This window comes from Pleuronectes platessa, chromosome 10, assembly GCF_947347685.1.
Source record: "Pleuronectes platessa chromosome 10, fPlePla1.1, whole genome shotgun sequence".
In the NCBI taxonomy this organism is placed as follows: Eukaryota; Metazoa; Chordata; class Actinopteri; order Pleuronectiformes; family Pleuronectidae; genus Pleuronectes; species Pleuronectes platessa.
This window is the reverse complement of record NC_070635.1, coordinates 13,750,204-13,765,526: the sequence shown is the minus strand read 5'-3', so window position 1 is coordinate 13,765,526 and position 15,323 is coordinate 13,750,204. Positions and strand designations below refer to the sequence as shown.

The 15,323-nt window shown below is 42.5% G+C and overlaps 1 protein-coding gene across 1 annotated transcript; it reads left to right on the top strand.

Annotated features, from left to right (window-relative positions):
• Positions 1–723: 723 nt before the first annotated feature.
• On the top strand, positions 724–7,704 carry LOC128449280 (metalloreductase STEAP4-like). Its single transcript, XM_053432358.1, has 9 exons — positions 724–942; positions 1,063–1,170; positions 1,823–1,893; positions 2,273–2,357; positions 4,634–4,912; positions 5,003–5,097; positions 5,185–5,338; positions 5,477–5,647; positions 7,441–7,704. The coding sequence occupies exons 1-9, from the start codon at positions 724–726 to the stop codon at positions 7,702–7,704; spliced, it is 1,446 nt and encodes a 481-aa protein (XP_053288333.1).
• Positions 7,705–15,323: the final 7,619 nt, after the last annotated feature.

Here is a 15,323-nt window from a genome sequence, read left to right as displayed (position 1 = left end):
ACAGAAGAAATAGAATAAGGCAACCCTGGAAAGCAGCAGCATAAGATTTTTTTTCCCGTCAGTTGTAAAAGGAAGTTTCTGAGTGAACTAGATATCGGCCCTGTGTTTCTGAGAAGAGATGACATGATAAATAATACGAATCCAAGGTTAACGTAGCCTCCTTAAACCACACACCTGATTAAGAGTTCAAAGTCCTGTGATGTTAATCAATCTCAGGAAAGCCCAGGCTATAAAGTATATCCACATACTCTAAAGTTATCGGTCGGAGTGATGACTCACAATCACAAATGTTCCAATTTTATCAGATAATAAACGCTTGCACACTCCTGCACACGTTTCACTGTCTCTGTGGGGAAATTGATTTTAAATATGCATTCAAGATAGCGCATCAAAAATGAATGTCTAAATCTAACCCAAACCAAATCCTAATTTAACCCTAAAACCGTATCTTGACACCTAAATCTGTCTCTACCCGTCGGGACCTCACGTTTTTTTCCACCCCAGTGACACAAGTTCCCATGGGTTTGTTTGTATTAGAGTTGAGGTCCCCACTGGGATACACACACGCGCACACGCACACACACACACACTCACATTTACAACTGGCAAAAATCACATGATGTTGTGCACGCTCAGAGTCGAAGAGGGAGAGGCAGTGTATAGGTCAGATTCCACAGCAATATAACTGCAGGGATGGTGACAATCTTAAATCAGTGTGTGAACATGACAGTGACTGGGAGCAGGTCAGAGGAGATGAGGCCCGAGAGCGTAGTCCTGCATCCTCTGGGCCCGGCGGCCGCCCCAGAGCCCGACCTGATGGGCATCTTCGGGACGGGGGACCTGGGTCGCTCACTGGGACTGTGTCTGCTCCAGTCTGGCTACAGGGTGGTGTATGGCAGCCGCAGACCTCACAGCTGTGGCCCCTTGCCTCAGGGAGCTCAGGTACAAAACACGGCACGACACTGGACTTGGGGATTTGTTGTTTGGGACAGGATGTGCAAAAAGAATTGTGTTTGTGCGGCTCAAACGTGTTCATGTGTTCTGAATATGTGTGTTGTGCAGGTGATGAGCCACGCAGCAGCAGCCCACTCCGCCAGTCTCATCTTTATTTGCGTTCACAGAGAACACTATGACTTCCTAGAGAAACTGACACATCATCTCCAAGGAAAGGTGAAGCCACTGTTGATGTTTTGGTAGAAAAAAATCCAGGGTAGTTTCTGAGGCACAGATCAGGAGCTAACATCTAACTGAATTAGTACTTAAGTTACGTCTTGACTCTAAATGAAGGAATATAATATAACTTGCCTCAGTGATACAAACAAGTTTTTGGTTCTCAAGTAACTTTATTAATGATTCAAGCTTGTTTGGTATTAATCAATGCCCTGGTTCTTTCTTATTGTTCTACAAGTTCCACAGCAGATAAGTTGTAATATGAGTTACAAAAAACATTGCTTTTGTATTAACTGTATATAATGTTACATAACCAAGCCAAAAAAATTGAACTACTTTGAAAGATTAAATTATAAATGAAATATAGAAAAATACAATAAAATAAAATACAGCTCGGTATTATCAAAAAATATGTCAAATAAAATAGTATGTAGATAAAATATGTTTAGACAGGAATAATAAAACTCAGATTATATTGTAATAATAATGCTTTAGAATATTTAAAGTTTTGGAAAATGAAAAACCAGAAGTGTCTTCTATATTGTAACAAAGAATGGAAGATGTAAGAGATGAGTTCAGAGTTATTGCTTCAACTTCCTTTTTTTTTTCTTTTTGTTTCATCTCTTCCTCTGATGCTGATGCTTGGATAAAGGTGCTGGTGGATCTGAGTAACAACCTGAAGAAAGGCGTCTACCCAGAAGCCAATGCCACCTATCTGCAAAAGTAACGACTGAAGGGTGTCACAAGACAAGTTATACGGGCAAATAAAATATATTGTTGGTTTTACATTTTGTTTTACCATTTACCACAGTATGGTGTCCTCGCTTTTCCATTTTTGTGAGGTGTCTTATCTGTGAGAATAAAAGATTTATTGGAAGGTGCTTCAATACACCACTTAGAGAATGAGACATCAAAACTCACCACTGAATCCCAAAAGGAGTGAAGACATTTACAGAACTGCTGCTCCCTCGGGAGATTGGGCGGCTGTGTACCCATTCATTTGAAGGGGAAACATTGATTTTCACCATTTTGGGACCATTCCTTTCCCCCGTCTGTGTATCTGTAACAATATCAAGTAAAGTCCATGCTGCGTGTTCTGCAGACTGGTTCCTGGAGCTGCTGTGGTGAAGGGCCTGAACACGCTGTCCGCCTGGGCCCTGCAGAATGGACTCCTGGCTGGAAAGCAGGTGAGAGGGGGGAGCAGAAGTGAGGGATCTGTGAAAAGATGGGAGCTGGTTCAAAGTGAATCAGAGGCAGGAAGCTTATGGAGACAAAAGACATAAAGCAGGGGAAGATTACCATCTTGATCTTTTACATGATGTTTAACTGCGAGCAACAATCACTTCTTTCATCCTTTTCCTGGAATCCAATTGAAAAAGTGTCTCTCACACTCAATAACGGGAGACCGTCGCTTCACCACACACCCGGCGAAATTTGGGAAAGGAATTGATTTCATTTGTGTTGCTGCGGATTATTGATTTTGCCATCTCTCCATAACAATGCCGGAGAAAATGAGGCCAGCGCTTGTATAAACACACAAACCAACACACTTTATGATGTTACAAAGTTGAAAGACCGATGTTTATTGCGGCTACCGTTTCACAGCTACAAAGAGAAACACAAACATGCCGGAACCTCTGGAGACTAAACCTGAATCTGCCTCGAATCCTCTTCAACACAAACAACCCTGCACCCGCACACACACACACACAGACACACACACGCACACACGCACACACACACACACACACACACACACACACACACACCAACACCAACACACACACATACCATTGCAGTGCTCTATTTTCTTTGAAAACAGGTAGCTGTGAGAGAGCAGGAGTGGTGTGTTTGAGTGCGTGCGTCTTTGTCTGTGCACGTGTAGGTACAGTATATGTCCACATGCACATGCTTGTAAGCGTGCGCTATACTCCCCAGCCAGCAATTTGATCAGATCCACAGCAGGGTAGCGGCGCCGTCACATTTACATTCAGATGGAGATTTAGTCTGTCGGCCGTCCCCTGCTGTTACTGGTGCAGTAATGTAGGGAGACATGGCTGGCTGCCCGGTCCACTTATACACACACCTGGGGGAAAACTGCTCAATCCTACTGACTCCCCCTATATGCCTGTCAAACCGCGCTCTCTCTCTCCCCCTCACCCTCTCCAGCCGTCTCCATCGCTCTCACTTTTTGTGATTCCAGAGTTTCTGTTTTTTTCTCGCCCCTTCTACAAACAAGTTAATCGTCTTATCACAGAGCTGTGAGCGTGGTAATAAGCTTCCTCGTGGGGGAGATCTAGAAATGGGATTACATATTGAGCGGCATGCGTATACATAGCAAGCATGTGTCTTTACATACTGGAGTCGAGCACGTCCAGGGGGCTCCATCTTAAAAAAGACAGAACCAGAAAGTGGGGAGTTCAACACAACTCGGGGAATTTGGTTGACAGACACTGTAGGTGTACACGGCGCGGTGATGCAATAGATATTCCAAACATGGCTGGTGAGTCATCTAACCCTCATCGTAGAGTGATAATTCGCCTCTGAGAAACAAAAGCTTGGTAGATTGCAGTCAAATTAGAATATTTCTTTATCTCTGAAGAAAGGCACATTTGTTTTTTTGGAAGTGTGTTGAAGATGTTTCGAAAACATCCAAGGTTACTTAAGGTGACCATGAATTCATATCTGCGACTTTTATTACAACTGAAATGAGAAAGCAAACATTGAGGTCATCTGAATAAGAACTGTTATCTTGTATATGAGCCATAAAAAAGTAATTATCACTACTACAGCGTTGCACTGGATGACCTGTTTCTTCAGTGCAAGCTAATTTGAATCTCACAGACATCATCCTGCTGCCACACTCAGTAGGTGGCCCTCCATAGACTGTATTTAAAAATGAAGACGTATGTGCTAGTCCTCTTACTATCCAGAAATTCATCAAAAATATCCTTGAAACAAACGCTGGATCCAGAGTCTGCACAGTAGAGATCGGTACACTGATATAGATATCCAACACTAATAGATATCACATACACTAATATGGAGGAGGGATTTATTACCCATTCTGCAGCAAGCCACCTGGTGCGATCGAGACGAGTCTGCTTCCCTTTTGGGAAACGGACATGTCCTCCGTTCTTATATACAGTCCATGGTGGTGCAGTTTACTCATGTTTAAGTAATTTTTTCTAAAACCTGCTTTGCTTCACCTTTAAAATACATTAGTTGGCCTGAATGTACAAATGTAAAACCAGTTTTTTCTTTTCACTGGAACCAGGTTTGAAGCTGAGTGGTACATTCCTGTGTGGAATTGAAAAAGTAAAGTGACAGATGGACAAGCTAATCGCTGGTTTGCCTCTTTCCTTGGTGTCTATTTTCATTAACATAAACGTATAATATCCCCTCATACCAACCCAGGACTTGCAGCCTCTTTTTAAAATCACCCCACTCCTCTATGCTCCAGGTTTACCTTTGTGGAGACAGTGCAGAAGCAAAGCAGGCAGTCGCAGGCATGGCCACCAAGCTGGGTCTCACAGTTCTGGATAGAGGGTCCCTGTCTGCGGCCAGAGAACTGGAGGACTTCCCCCTGCGGCTGTTCCCTGAGTGGAGGCTGCCTCTGCGCGTGGCCGTCGGCCTCACCGCCTTCTTCTTCTTCTACGTGCTCCTCAGAGACGTCATCTACGCGTACGTTGAACAGGACAAAGACATCTCCTACAGGATCATGGTCACACTGGGCAACAAGGTAAAGATTTGCTTCCTTGTGGTTTTATTGTCCAGTTGTCTGCTGTTTAGTGTTCCCATCAAAAGATGTGCACTGTGTTCCTTCTTCCAGGTGTTTCCCATTGTGTCCCTCGTCATGTTGTCCCTGTGCTACCTGCCTGGTGTCATAGCTGCCGTCCTTCAGCTCTACAGAGGAACCAAATACAAGTCAGACATCAAAACACGACTAAAATGTTCACATTGCGTTTGAATTGTGCGTGTGTGTGTGTGTAAAGACACTTTGGCATATTCCAGACGTTTCCCTGATTGGCTGGACCGCTGGATGGTGTGCAGGAAGCAGATGGGGCTGCTTGCGCTGGCCTTTGCATTTCTCCACAGCATCTACACATTCATCACTCCCCTTCGCTATAACGTCAGATACAAACTCATCTCGCTGGTGGTGGACGAGGTACAGCACGCCGGCTCCAACCTCTCGCACCATTCCCGCAGTCCTGTGCATCGAGGAACGCGGCAGGGAAACTCTCATTAAGTAGGAGATTCACAGTGTGTCTCTTTGTCTGTCTGTCTCTCTCCCTCTCTCTCTCAGATGAAGAAAAATAAAACCACCCCGTTTTACTTTGATGACACAGAGGCATGGGGCACCGACTCGTTCTTTATGCTGGGTATCCTGGGCTTCTTTCTTTACGTCCTGCTAGGACTAACATCCCTGCCCTCGGTGGGAGGCTCCCTCAGCTGGAGAGAGTTCAGCTTCATTCAGGTCAGAGCGCAGCTGGAAACAAGCCGTGCTTTATGGGCATGTGGAGTGTGGAGTGTGGGCGTGTGTGTGCTTGTGTTCACCTTTAGGCCTTTAGACATGATCAGTCACATGCCTACTATCAGTGCTTTGATAATCTCTCTTTGAGGTAGTCTGTGTTTGGAGTTTCCAAGTTTCCTTCAGAGTCATTAAACTGTTGTAGAGGCAATATGTCACCGGCACTCACTTCCCCAGAGCCTAGTTAACCAACTGCCGAACACAGGCACACACAGCGAAGGCCTGGCTGACTTCAGTCCAGGATTTTAAATGTTAAGTTATTCATTAAATAGAATTATTATACCTGGTATAATCCCCAGTGAGGAGATTGTTAATGCAGGTCACAGGTCCATTTGTGTAAAGGTCAGATCCGTTGGTAGACCCCAGATAGGGAATGAAAGTCAGAGATAGAGGTCAAGGTCAAGATAATCCATATGATCTGGTGGGAAGAGTTATGAAAGATATATATAAAACAGCAGTATCAATTTAAACTGTATTTTTCATGTTTTTGGTGCAGTTATGGTCGAGGTTATCAAAAAAAAGGAATTGTATGTTTCTCGTGTTAATGCGCGGAGCAGAAGGATTTGCTCTTTCTAAACAGGTTAAATAAGATCCATGATAATCATTACGAGGGCACAGTTCATTACTGCACAACATTAATATGAATGTTTCCTTATTGTGCCGTTTGCACTCATTGTAATGCGCGGGGGATGAGAACATCAGCCGCCAAACGCTAAAAATGTAAATTAAAGAACATTATCCAAGTAATTAACAATAACCGAGCCTCAAAGGCCACCGGCGCTACAAAACCAATTATTCTGGAACGGCTGAGAAACAATTTATATTCTGAGATTATTATGATGCTTGAGGATTCAACACCATCACTGGAAATATCCAGACGTCCATCTTAAACATTGTCAGAACAACAACCTACGAATAAGGTTTGGTTCAGACAGCTGGATTCTGAATATGTTTTAATCATCCATCCATTATCTATACCGCTGGTCCTTTTAGGATTGGTTGGGGGGTGGGCTGACGTTGGGGTACTCCTGGTTGCCGGTCTATCGCTGGGCAGATATACACATACAGACTGTATATTTATATATAGCTTTTCCACTCTTATCGACCACCCATAGCTTTTTGCATTACAAGTCCCACTGACCCATTCACACACATTCATACTGCACCTCTATACACAGTCTTTTTCCATTACACACCATTCATACACTGTGGGCACAGCATTCAGGAGCAATTTCAGTATCTTGCCCAAGACTGCAGACCAGCGACCTTATGGTTAGTGGACAACCCTCTCTACATTAAGTTATTTAGTGTCACCTCACGGTTAGAGGGTTCTTGCTATTTATGCTTTCCCAGGGCCTTTAGGTGTTGAGTTTGCATGCTCTCCATGTTCTACCATGACTGGATCCGACTTCCTCCCACAGTCCAAAGATATTTTAGAGACACATTAGAGTAAAGTCAATTGAAGACTTAACACTGTCGGTGGGTGTGAATGGTTGTTTGTCTCTGTATGTCAAACCCGTGATATGCTGGTGCAGGTGTACCCCGTCTATTACCAGCTGGTTCCAGTTTCTGTGTAGCTGAGGGATCTGTGTGTCAATGTTCTTCAATCTGAAGTAAAACTGTCTATTTCCACCTTTCAGACTGACTCAATATTCCCTGTATAGACATATAGACATGATCTTATCTTATCTAAACTGTGACACTAGTGTTTTGATATTTTCCTGTGTTCTTCCCCTCAGTCTAAGCTGGGCCACCTGACCCTGTTCATCTGCACTTCGCATGGCTACATCTACGGCTGGAACAAATTTCTCAGTCCCTCTACATACAAATGGTACACTCCTCCGGGCTACATGCTCTGCCTGATCGTGCCGTCTGTGGTGTTGGTGTTCAAGCTGCTGCTCCTCCTTCCCTGCGTGGACCGCACCCTCACCCGCATCCGACAGGGCTGGGAGAGGAACCAGCCGAGTGAGGAGACGGGGGAGGTCAAGGCCACCAACCTGTGAACTGTGATCACGGAGATCGTCAAAGACTGTGGGTTGATTACTGACAGTTTCCTTTAATCATTCATTGTGATGGGGAACAAACTGAATGTACATAAATATATATTTCAGGAATACAGGTGAGCCTAAAATAAATAAACACAAAGTACCCTCAATTATTTATAATGTTCTCATTTTGCAGAAATAACTTGAAATATTGAGTGTTTCATTGTTTTAGGTTAGAATGAGGAATACTTCATAAAACATACCCACAGATAATAACCCGTGCTCTGTTGGTGTGGGATTGTGTCCCTTTGAGAACATTTTTTTTTATATCATCCAAATATAAACACATCTCTGTGGATAATTACCGTTGATCGTTGCAGTTGAGTTTTGGAAACAAAGCATGTTTTGTGCGGTTTATCTTTTTCACAGGATGTGGTGAAAAATAGATTGATATCCCCTGCTGAAATCCATTGTTTTAATAAAGGTATGCGCAATACTCTCCTCCCGCTTCAAGTGGTGCGGCTGCATCCCCGAGGTTGCTCTCTTCTCAGGATGTTATTGATCTCCCTGTGTTTCGAACATAAATTTGCTGCTCAAACCTGCCTCCCTCTCAAGGGTGTGAGAACGTGTTCAAACACACACACACACACACACACACACGCACACACAGAGATAAACACACACACACAGGTACATAGAGAACGGAAAAGAGAGTGAGGGTAAGCTAATTGTATCATGGCATACAGAGCCAACACACGTGCACAAACAGCTCCACGCTTACAATTGCCAAAAAGCAGAGTGTGTAACAGTGGACAACGCGTTTGGTTGCCAAAAGTAAACTCTGGAATACATAACAAGTGAGATAAAATTAAAAGAAAAGATTTAAAGCCGGTTTACAGTCGTTGTTACACTAATTACCTGATCGAGCAGTGAAAGTGAGACGAGAGGATAGAGCAGCTTTGACCATGACAGTGTCTGCTGCCACAAAAGGCAATTTTATTTTTATATCACAAAAAGGTTTTAGCAAACAGGGGTTCTAAATCAGGTACACGATATCATAAGATGAAAACACAACACAACTTTTAGATTTAAAAGAGTTAAACTGAAAAAGTTTTAACTTGTTCTAAGTATTACCTCCACCAAGACCCGATCTGCACAAATACACACATATATATAATGCCAGTCCCCTTAATGTCTGAATTTTTCCATCAAGAAACATGAATAATTCTTTCATAACTCAAGGGAAATTTTGAAAAATACCCTAACGACAAGCATAAACGTTGAAGAAAGTATATATGTATATTTGAATGGATCAACCCCCTAATCTGGATCTGCACCATTGAATGGGTTCTCTCCTGACCCATAACACATTCTTTCATCAGTAATTTTTTTCCCCATAATCCTGTGATGAACAAACAGATACAAATCAGGATGGAGGTAAAGAGAAATGCAAGCTCAGGCCTGTCACTGTTCATTAGTGGAACGTGTAGATTGTCCTTTTTGTATCAATAGTTTGATGCAGAGCAGTTTTCAGGGTCTGTGGGGAAACAGCTTAAAGCAAAGCGGTGTTCACCACTGGTAGACAGACCTGAGGCAATGCATATTGGACATATTTTTGAAAAAGCCTGTTTGCAGAATATGAAGGCAGAGAATTGATTTTAAGTGGACACTGGGGTCACACACGTCCTGTATACCTGAGACCAAGGCGCCGACTGATTGTATAATTTTCGGTGGAGGCAAATTCACCGTGGGCCCCGGTGGACAGAAGTTCAGAGGCTACTGCAGAAGTCTGTCGATGGTGGTAAACAAGGCCCATGCACATCGTTACTGCTCCGACTGGTGATGTCAGAGAACACACACCAGCCTTGCATTTTTCTTATCTCCAAATTTATAATCAGCTTTTTTTCCCACCAGGATTCAGCTTTTAACATTCTCTTTGTTTTTATCCGTTCTGATCAGTGTGGTATATCTCCATGGAGATCTTCTCTTAACAGAAACCACCTTCCCCTGTGTTGGCTAAATGGCATCGATAACAGTAATTTCATGATTTAAATTATATACATGGAAACGGACTGAGACACAAGAGAGAGCGGGTGCGGGAGAGCAAGCCTGGATTCATATTTAACTGGAGCATCCAGTGATCTGTTCCTCTGTGATAGTGCTGGCAAAGACAACACAGGAGTGATCTGAGAGAGCAACTTCAGGCTCACACAACCTCAGGAAAGTTCAGACCGTTGGAGGGGAAAGAGTTCAGAGGGTTTCCTTTGTAGAGTGTGAACTACTGAGACAGTCCATAGACAGCACAACACATTTCTTCTGCAGGGTTGTCGACATGGATGTTAAAATCACAATCACAAAAATAACCACACGATCAAATTTAAGACAGATTGGAAAAATCCGTTAGGCAAACACAAAAAAAAAGAAGGGAAGCTTGGAAAGAGGGAATTAAGATGAAGGGCGATTTATTTAAAATAAGTCAAATTTCATTTTACTTGCATTAAAAGGGAACAAGGTTGCAGCTGCACCTGCTTATGCATTCTCAAAACTTCAAAACACTAAAGATTGGAGGGAGGGGGCCGACTCTATAAGAACAGCTGCACTCTTATCTGGGTCTGACCGAGCTTCACTCAAAACATGGAATCAAGGTTGTGCTTGATAATAATTGATTGAAATGTTTTTTTTCCTGCCAGAGAACAGGTGTTAATTAAATCCAGATTGAAAGTGTTACAAGAGTTACGTGTCCGGTTCATTTCTTCACTTTGGGACCAACTGTGGCTGCTGAGGAGCGAATGCTAAATTTGATATTGCCCTTGCTGTGTGGCAGATCGGCCTCTCTCTTTGTATGACCTTTCAGGGCAGGGACTGGGGAAAGTTCCACTAGGCCCAGGCTTGTCCTGTGAAAAGTTATATGTGTCATTAGCCCTGGAGCCTGGATCTGGAACACATCCGTCAGAGACACAAACAAATGAGCGTGCTCTGCTTTTATCAGGCTGAGGATGAAAAAGGCAACGTCTTTTTCTTCTTTTTTTGTTGCCTGAAGCAGAATGTTCAGTCGCAGATATCCCTGTTATCTAGTATCTAAAACAATTATCTGCACTCACAATCTGCGATCCCTCACACCCCCTCCCATTGTATTATTCTCCCATTACCAAAGAGCCGCTGTTAATTTGAGCCTGTTTCCTGCTGTTTGTGTGTGTGTGTGTGTGCGTGTGTGTGTTTGTGCCCGTTTGTGTACGATGACACACAAATGCGGGAGAGGATTCCAATATTGCCCTTGGTGAGAATTAAGATGTGGCAACACAGGGAAAAGCTGTGAAATAGGCGAACATACATTCATTATTTCCCCTCACGTTTAATTTCACTCACCTAGACAACCTTGAAACCCGTAATAAGATTATGTGTGTCCAGCCATGAAGGGTCGACTCGATGTGAGCATAAATAAACAGCTGAAATTTGTGGGTAAGGACACAGATCATGGGCCACGTTTAATAAAAGGATTCATCCATGATTCATCCGTGAGGCACTCGTCTGCTGAGTGAAGATAACGAGGCTGATATCTATCTGAATGTTTCTCTTGGAAACAGCACAGTGCTGTATGGTTTGGACCTAGTTTGTCGTTTTGAGATTTTGCTTTTTCACAAAATTATCGTTGCACTAAATTAGTTCACATTTCTTCTCTATGAAGTTGTAAGGAAACAGTTTTTGCTTTTGTGTAGTTCAATTTTTTTTAATAAATAATGTGTAAATGATGTATATTCCTTTTCCTCATGATGTTTTGTCTCTATAGTCTTTCCCTGATAGAGACACAAGGTTGTGCCGACATTCAAACTTCATTTGATAAAAAATAATTGAGTTGATATATAAAAAAAAGAATAATAATACACAGAAAAATCTTTAAAGCTTTTTACTTTAAAGCTTTTTAGTGGAAAGAAACCTTTCTTTTGACTAAAATCAATTTGATCTTTTGTTGAATTCATTTCCTTTTCCCCGTCTTCTGTGAACTCTGAATTACGTGAACTGCAGGTTCAAAGAAAAACCCAGACCTGAAATAAATGAAAGTCTTTTCCCACATGGTAGATCTTGACATACGGTTTTTTTTCATACAGATCAGAAAGCCCACCTCTATAGTGCCTGAGGTTTGCATTTACCTCAGCACAGCACGGAGAACATGCACCTTGGCCTCGGATACCAACGGGGCAAATGGCATCCCAAGCACATTGTCTGGTGGATTAGACCTTGACAGTGCTCAAACTCTCAGTCTCCCAGGCTGTTGAGGTAAAAGTTGCCCTCCATTACATCAGGAAGCAGCCAGGGTACCACAGGGGGCTTTCTCTGAGTTCTCACGGAGCACATACCACTTAATTGATTCGGCAGGAATGTCAAAAGAGAGTTATTTAGGGTGAGCGGAGTAACCTCTGCAGCTCTTATCACGCAGCCTAATTTATCGTGAAAGTCCCCGGAGGTTTGCGAGTAGCCTGCTGCATCACTAGAGCCATGTAGCAAATGTAACTTCCTTACCGAGGAAAACTTGGTGTAACTGATGAAAGACTAATGAAAGCTGGTGAATTTAAGCGTCCGCCACACGTACCGATGACCGATAAGGTGCCGTTTGTCTTTGCAGACCTAGAGACCTGGTGTGTGCATGCAGCTGAATGTAAAGAACTGAGCTGTGTTTCCTCCTTTTTAAATTAGAGTTATTAACAAGTGTAGATTCCCGATTACTAAGCATTTTCAAAGCAGTAAGCACCGAGGAAATGGAACAACTAGAGCCCACATGCAACCATAAATATCGACCTATTATTCACAAAGGGGTTTGGGTTAAGTCATGTGATGAACACTGTGCACATTAGAATGCAATAATAAGCAGGAGCACTGCTGCACTTAATTCTTCAGATTTGCACTTGCTTCATGAGCAGTCATGAGCAATACCACTGAGACACATTAGGAAAAAGAATAATCTGAAGTCATAAAAAGTTAAGTGAAGAAGCCATAAAAAACGTATATATAGTATATATAGATAAAAGCCACCATATACTATTAAAATCCAGGAGGTCTCACTAGGGCTGTTAAAACCACAAGCTGGATTAATGTATTTTCTTCAAGTGAACATTGTCAAAACTTTTGGAAAAGTGTTTTAATAAAAATCCTGTTGATCTGACATTGTTTTTCCAATTTCCTTTTCTTTAATGCAGATGTTCTTCGAGCTCTGGCCCCTGCTGCTTTTCTATTCTGTGAGGCAGTTTACTGTAATCATGAATTGAATGTGTGTCTGACTCTGATACTGTTTGCCAAGTGATAATTACTTTTTGAAGTATGATTGGCTCCGATTTTGGTCCCATTTTGATCCCAGCAGGAGTTGTAGTTTTCTCTGAGAGAAAGGCGACGGGGCTTCCTGCAGGCTGACGCAGGAACTGAAGCCGCCCCGGTGCCTTCATGGGCTGAAATCATGAGGCAGAAGAGAAGTGAAATTGAACAGATTTAATGCACAAAGAGGAGCTCTTATCTGCAAACAGGGGACGCTACAAGGCGACTGAGGGGTTGGATCACGCTGCAGAAACATGCCGGAGATTATAGAACATTTGTTGCGGCTGCACGAAAGCAAGTTTAACCGCTGTCAGGGGCCGAGGATGCTTTCCACTGATATAGAATATTAGTAAAGGTGCAATAGAGATAGGTTGTCTCACTGGGTTATCACTAATATAGAATCATGTGTCCAGCCGACACTTTGATGGCCTGATGCTGTGATATTTTGATGAGGGACCGATGTGAGCTCTGTGGCTTTTTGCAGTATGCCCAAAATTGCCATGATTGTACCTGTGCCCCTGTGCACATCCCCAAGTGAGACCGCGCTACAGAGCAGAATGTGCCATTTATAACAAAGTCTCCTGAAAACATGACTCAGAAGGGTGACAAATGTGTATTATGTGAAAATAAAAATGATAAATTCAATGATTTGTGCAAACTTTTGGGTACTCACAAAGCTCTGTTCCAATCCACACACAAATTATATTTGTATTCCTAGGCAACCGTACAGAGGTGCTAAGTGTTCTGTACAAGAGGCAACGAGTTGTTCTGTCTACGAAGAAAAACATCATTGCTACTTTGAAATTACACATGAAAGCCCAAATGTCCCAGTTTTCCACCAGCACTTAAAGTAAAAGTCTCAAAAATCTACCTGCAAATGTAGCCTGATCCATTTCTGACTACCCAAGAGAATGGATAAATAGTTGTACACACTAGGTACATTTTATACATTTTTAGGTGAAAAAATACAAATCTATTTAAAAAGAATTTACTCTAATTCCCCTTCTGACATGCATCTCTATAGATTACTAACATTTGTATTGGTTATGCTAGATTGATTGAGAGTATTTCTTTCTTTCTTAGTTTTGTATTCATGCTCGCACATTGATCTTGTGTCATTAACATCCTCATTGGCCTTTCTGCTCTGTCAAAACAAGAATACCATGTCCTCTCTGCAGAGGACGGACGACTGCCGCTCAGGGCTGTTTCCCGGTGAACAACATCTGATCGGCCTGAGGGATGAACACTGGAGACGGATCAGACTGAGACGACCAGACACTGAACTCAGAGGGGGGGGAAAGTCTGTCTGGGGGGGGGGGGGGGGGGGGGAGTCTTTAACCAAAGCAAATGTCATTGCGAAGTTGTAAGGTTTTGTTTTATATATTTATATAAGGTTCTGTTTTCACCCCTGTCTATTCAGCCGGGATTTATCAGAAAATATGCACGTGGATAAAATAAATGCAAGATATATGATAAGGCTGAACTCTATATGTGTAAAAATTGCATTGTGCTTTGCCAGAGTTTTTATGTAGGTTGGGTTTTTGCACATTTCTCTTAATATGATCATGTCAGTAAACTTTTTCAAATGTCCTGATCTGTTAAATGCAAAAAAAAGTGTGTTTGTTTGATGGTTGCTCTGTTTGTTTGATTGTCATCCGGAATACATAGAAAACAAAATGACAGATTACCATGAAACGTGGAGGGATGGGCCACGGATGAAGAAAGTTCCAACACATCTGGACCAAGGAGGGGATCCAGTAGTTTTTTTCCCCTTCAACTTTCAAGCCAATGACTCGCGTTTCTTGATTTAAAAAAAGATCTAACATATATAGGAGACTGATATCAATGAATGTGGTAAATTTGGTGCAGCTTGATCGAATTGACGGGGCCTGTTGTACATTGGCTGAGGCATGTTCTCTCCTGGGATAACATTCTCGTTAGATAAATCTAAACGGTGCATCTGAAACAATTCCTCTCTGTCAACTTTGTTTACGAATCAATGAACGTGCAGACTAAATGTGCAACATCTTTGTTTCCGTGCGTGTGTGTATGTAAGTGTTTGTGTGGTGCTAGTCTTGTGGGAGGGATTAGCAGAGGACACCACTAGCCCCAGCAGGTGTTGTAGCTAAGAGATGAGAGCAACCTGCAGTTATAGGACCGTGGACTAGAAATGAGGACTATTGCATACGCACACAAATAATGAATAAGAACTGCATAGAAATAGAGATAAGAAGATAGATAATTATTGTTTTTCAGGTTCATTATAGTAGAATGGGACAAGCTGAGCTGTATTGAGACAAGACTTTTAGCTGCACGTCTGTCCCTCTTTTATT

Coding starts and splice junctions, on each gene's coding strand:
- LOC128449280 (XM_053432358.1), top strand. CDS start 724: ATGACAGTGACTGGGAGCAGGTCAGAGGAGATGAGGCCCGAGAGCGTA. Junction 1,894..2,272: donor AATGCCACCTATCTGCAAAA/GTAACGACTGAA, acceptor CGTGTTCTGCAG/ACTGGTTCCTGGAGCTGCTG. Junction 2,358..4,633: donor GACTCCTGGCTGGAAAGCAG/GTGAGAGGGGGG, acceptor TCTATGCTCCAG/GTTTACCTTTGTGGAGACAG.